The 1,516-nt window shown below is 44.0% G+C and overlaps 1 protein-coding gene across 1 annotated transcript; it reads left to right on the forward strand.

Moving 5' to 3' along the window:
* Positions 1–23: 23 nt before the first annotated feature.
* LOC111669034 (ryanodine receptor 1-like) lies at positions 24–1,507 on the forward strand (the record flags this gene model as incomplete). Its single annotated transcript, XM_023425256.2, has 6 exons — positions 24–129; positions 237–380; positions 535–808; positions 915–1,029; positions 1,186–1,318; positions 1,413–1,507. Coding segments are annotated over exons 1-6 (867 nt in total), but the record flags the coding sequence as incomplete, so codon positions are not given.
* Between the last annotated feature and the right edge of the window lie 9 nt (positions 1,508–1,516).

Consider the following 1,516-nt stretch of genomic DNA (forward strand, 5'->3'; position numbering starts at 1 on the left):
TTCTTGCTCTTGTGAAGGTCAACATGCTCATGAACTTCAAGAATTGCACTGAGGATGAAGAGTGCCCTGTCCCCGATGAGGTCCGCGAATCCATGCTGGCTTTTCACAATGCTCTGCTGGCACACTGCGGTCAGTTTTCACCTACAGTATCAAGTCTACCAACATCCGCATTTAAAATTAACACTGCAGATGGCAGATTTTGACATAAGTTACAATACCTTATTTAAAACTCTCAGGTGTTCATATTGAAGAAGAAGAGCAAGAGGAAGAAGTGGATAATTCTCTCCGCGGACGATTGCTCCGTATGTTGGAAAAGGTGAAGAAATTCCGGGAGAAGAAGGTTGAGGTGGAACCTGAGCCTCAGGAAGATAAAAAACCAAGTGAGTTATGAGTTATAGATAGAGGATTTGTTGAACATTTGTCGTCTGCTCTTCAACAAAACAGTGCTGCTTTATCCCTCTTTCATCCCCTGACCGCAATCAGTGCATAGTATCTTTTGTATTCTCGCTTAACCCTTTGTACTCTGTTTACCAGGCACGTTACAGGAGCTGATTTCCCATACTATGATCCATTGGGCCCAGGAGTCATTTATCCAGAACCCTGAGCTGGTGCGCATGATGTTCAGCCTCCTTCACAGGCAGTATGATGGGCTGGGAGAGCTCATGCGTGCCCTTCCCAAGGCCTACACCATCAACGCAGTGTCAATTCAGGACACCATGGACCTGCTGGAGTGCTTGGGACAGATCCGCTCCTTGCTTATTGTCCAGATGGGTCCAGAAGAAGAGAGGCTTATGATCCAAAGCATCGGGTTGATATAAGATTTGATTTATTCTGATTACTTTGCCTTGAAGTGAATTGTCTGTTAAATGTATGTCACTGAAACTATACAGTAACTTAATTTTTGTCTCCCTTAGGAACATCATGAGTAACAAAGTTTTCTATCAGCACCCCAACTTGATGAGAGCTCTGGGCATGCATGAAACTGTCATGGAGGTCATGGTTAATGTACTGGGCGGTGGGGACTCAAAGGTATATTTTTTGTTCCACCCACTTGCATTGTAACTATTTTACATTTAGAGATCGACCTTGCTTTTTGATACCACCAACGAATAGACAAAAGAAGGCAATAAGACCAACCTCATATATTACTTAACTTTACATTTGCATCATTCCTTCTTCCAACAGGAGATCAGATTCCCTCGAGTGGTGACCAACTGTTGCCGCTTTCTCTGCTATTTCTGTCGCATCAGTCGTCAAAATCAGCGCTCTATGTTTGACCACCTCAGCTACCTTCTCCAGAACAGTGGCATCGGCCTTGGTGATTGTCTTTGTTAAGTTCCAGCATTATTCTTGATGTGTTATTCTTGAAGAGTTAACTGTGATAAACCTCTACATTATTTGCTGTTCTGTAGGAATGCGTGGCTCCACCCCCCTGGACGTGGCTGCAGCCTCTTGTATCGACAACAACGAGCTTGCATTGGCTCTCCAAGAGCAGGACCTAGAAATGGTAAAATTT

This window comes from Seriola lalandi, unplaced genomic scaffold, assembly GCF_002814215.2.
Source record: "Seriola lalandi dorsalis isolate HSWRI2012SDOR001 ecotype SW California unplaced genomic scaffold, Sedor1 jcf7180002004511, whole genome shotgun sequence".
Classification (NCBI taxonomy): domain Eukaryota; kingdom Metazoa; phylum Chordata; class Actinopteri; order Carangiformes; family Carangidae; genus Seriola; species Seriola lalandi.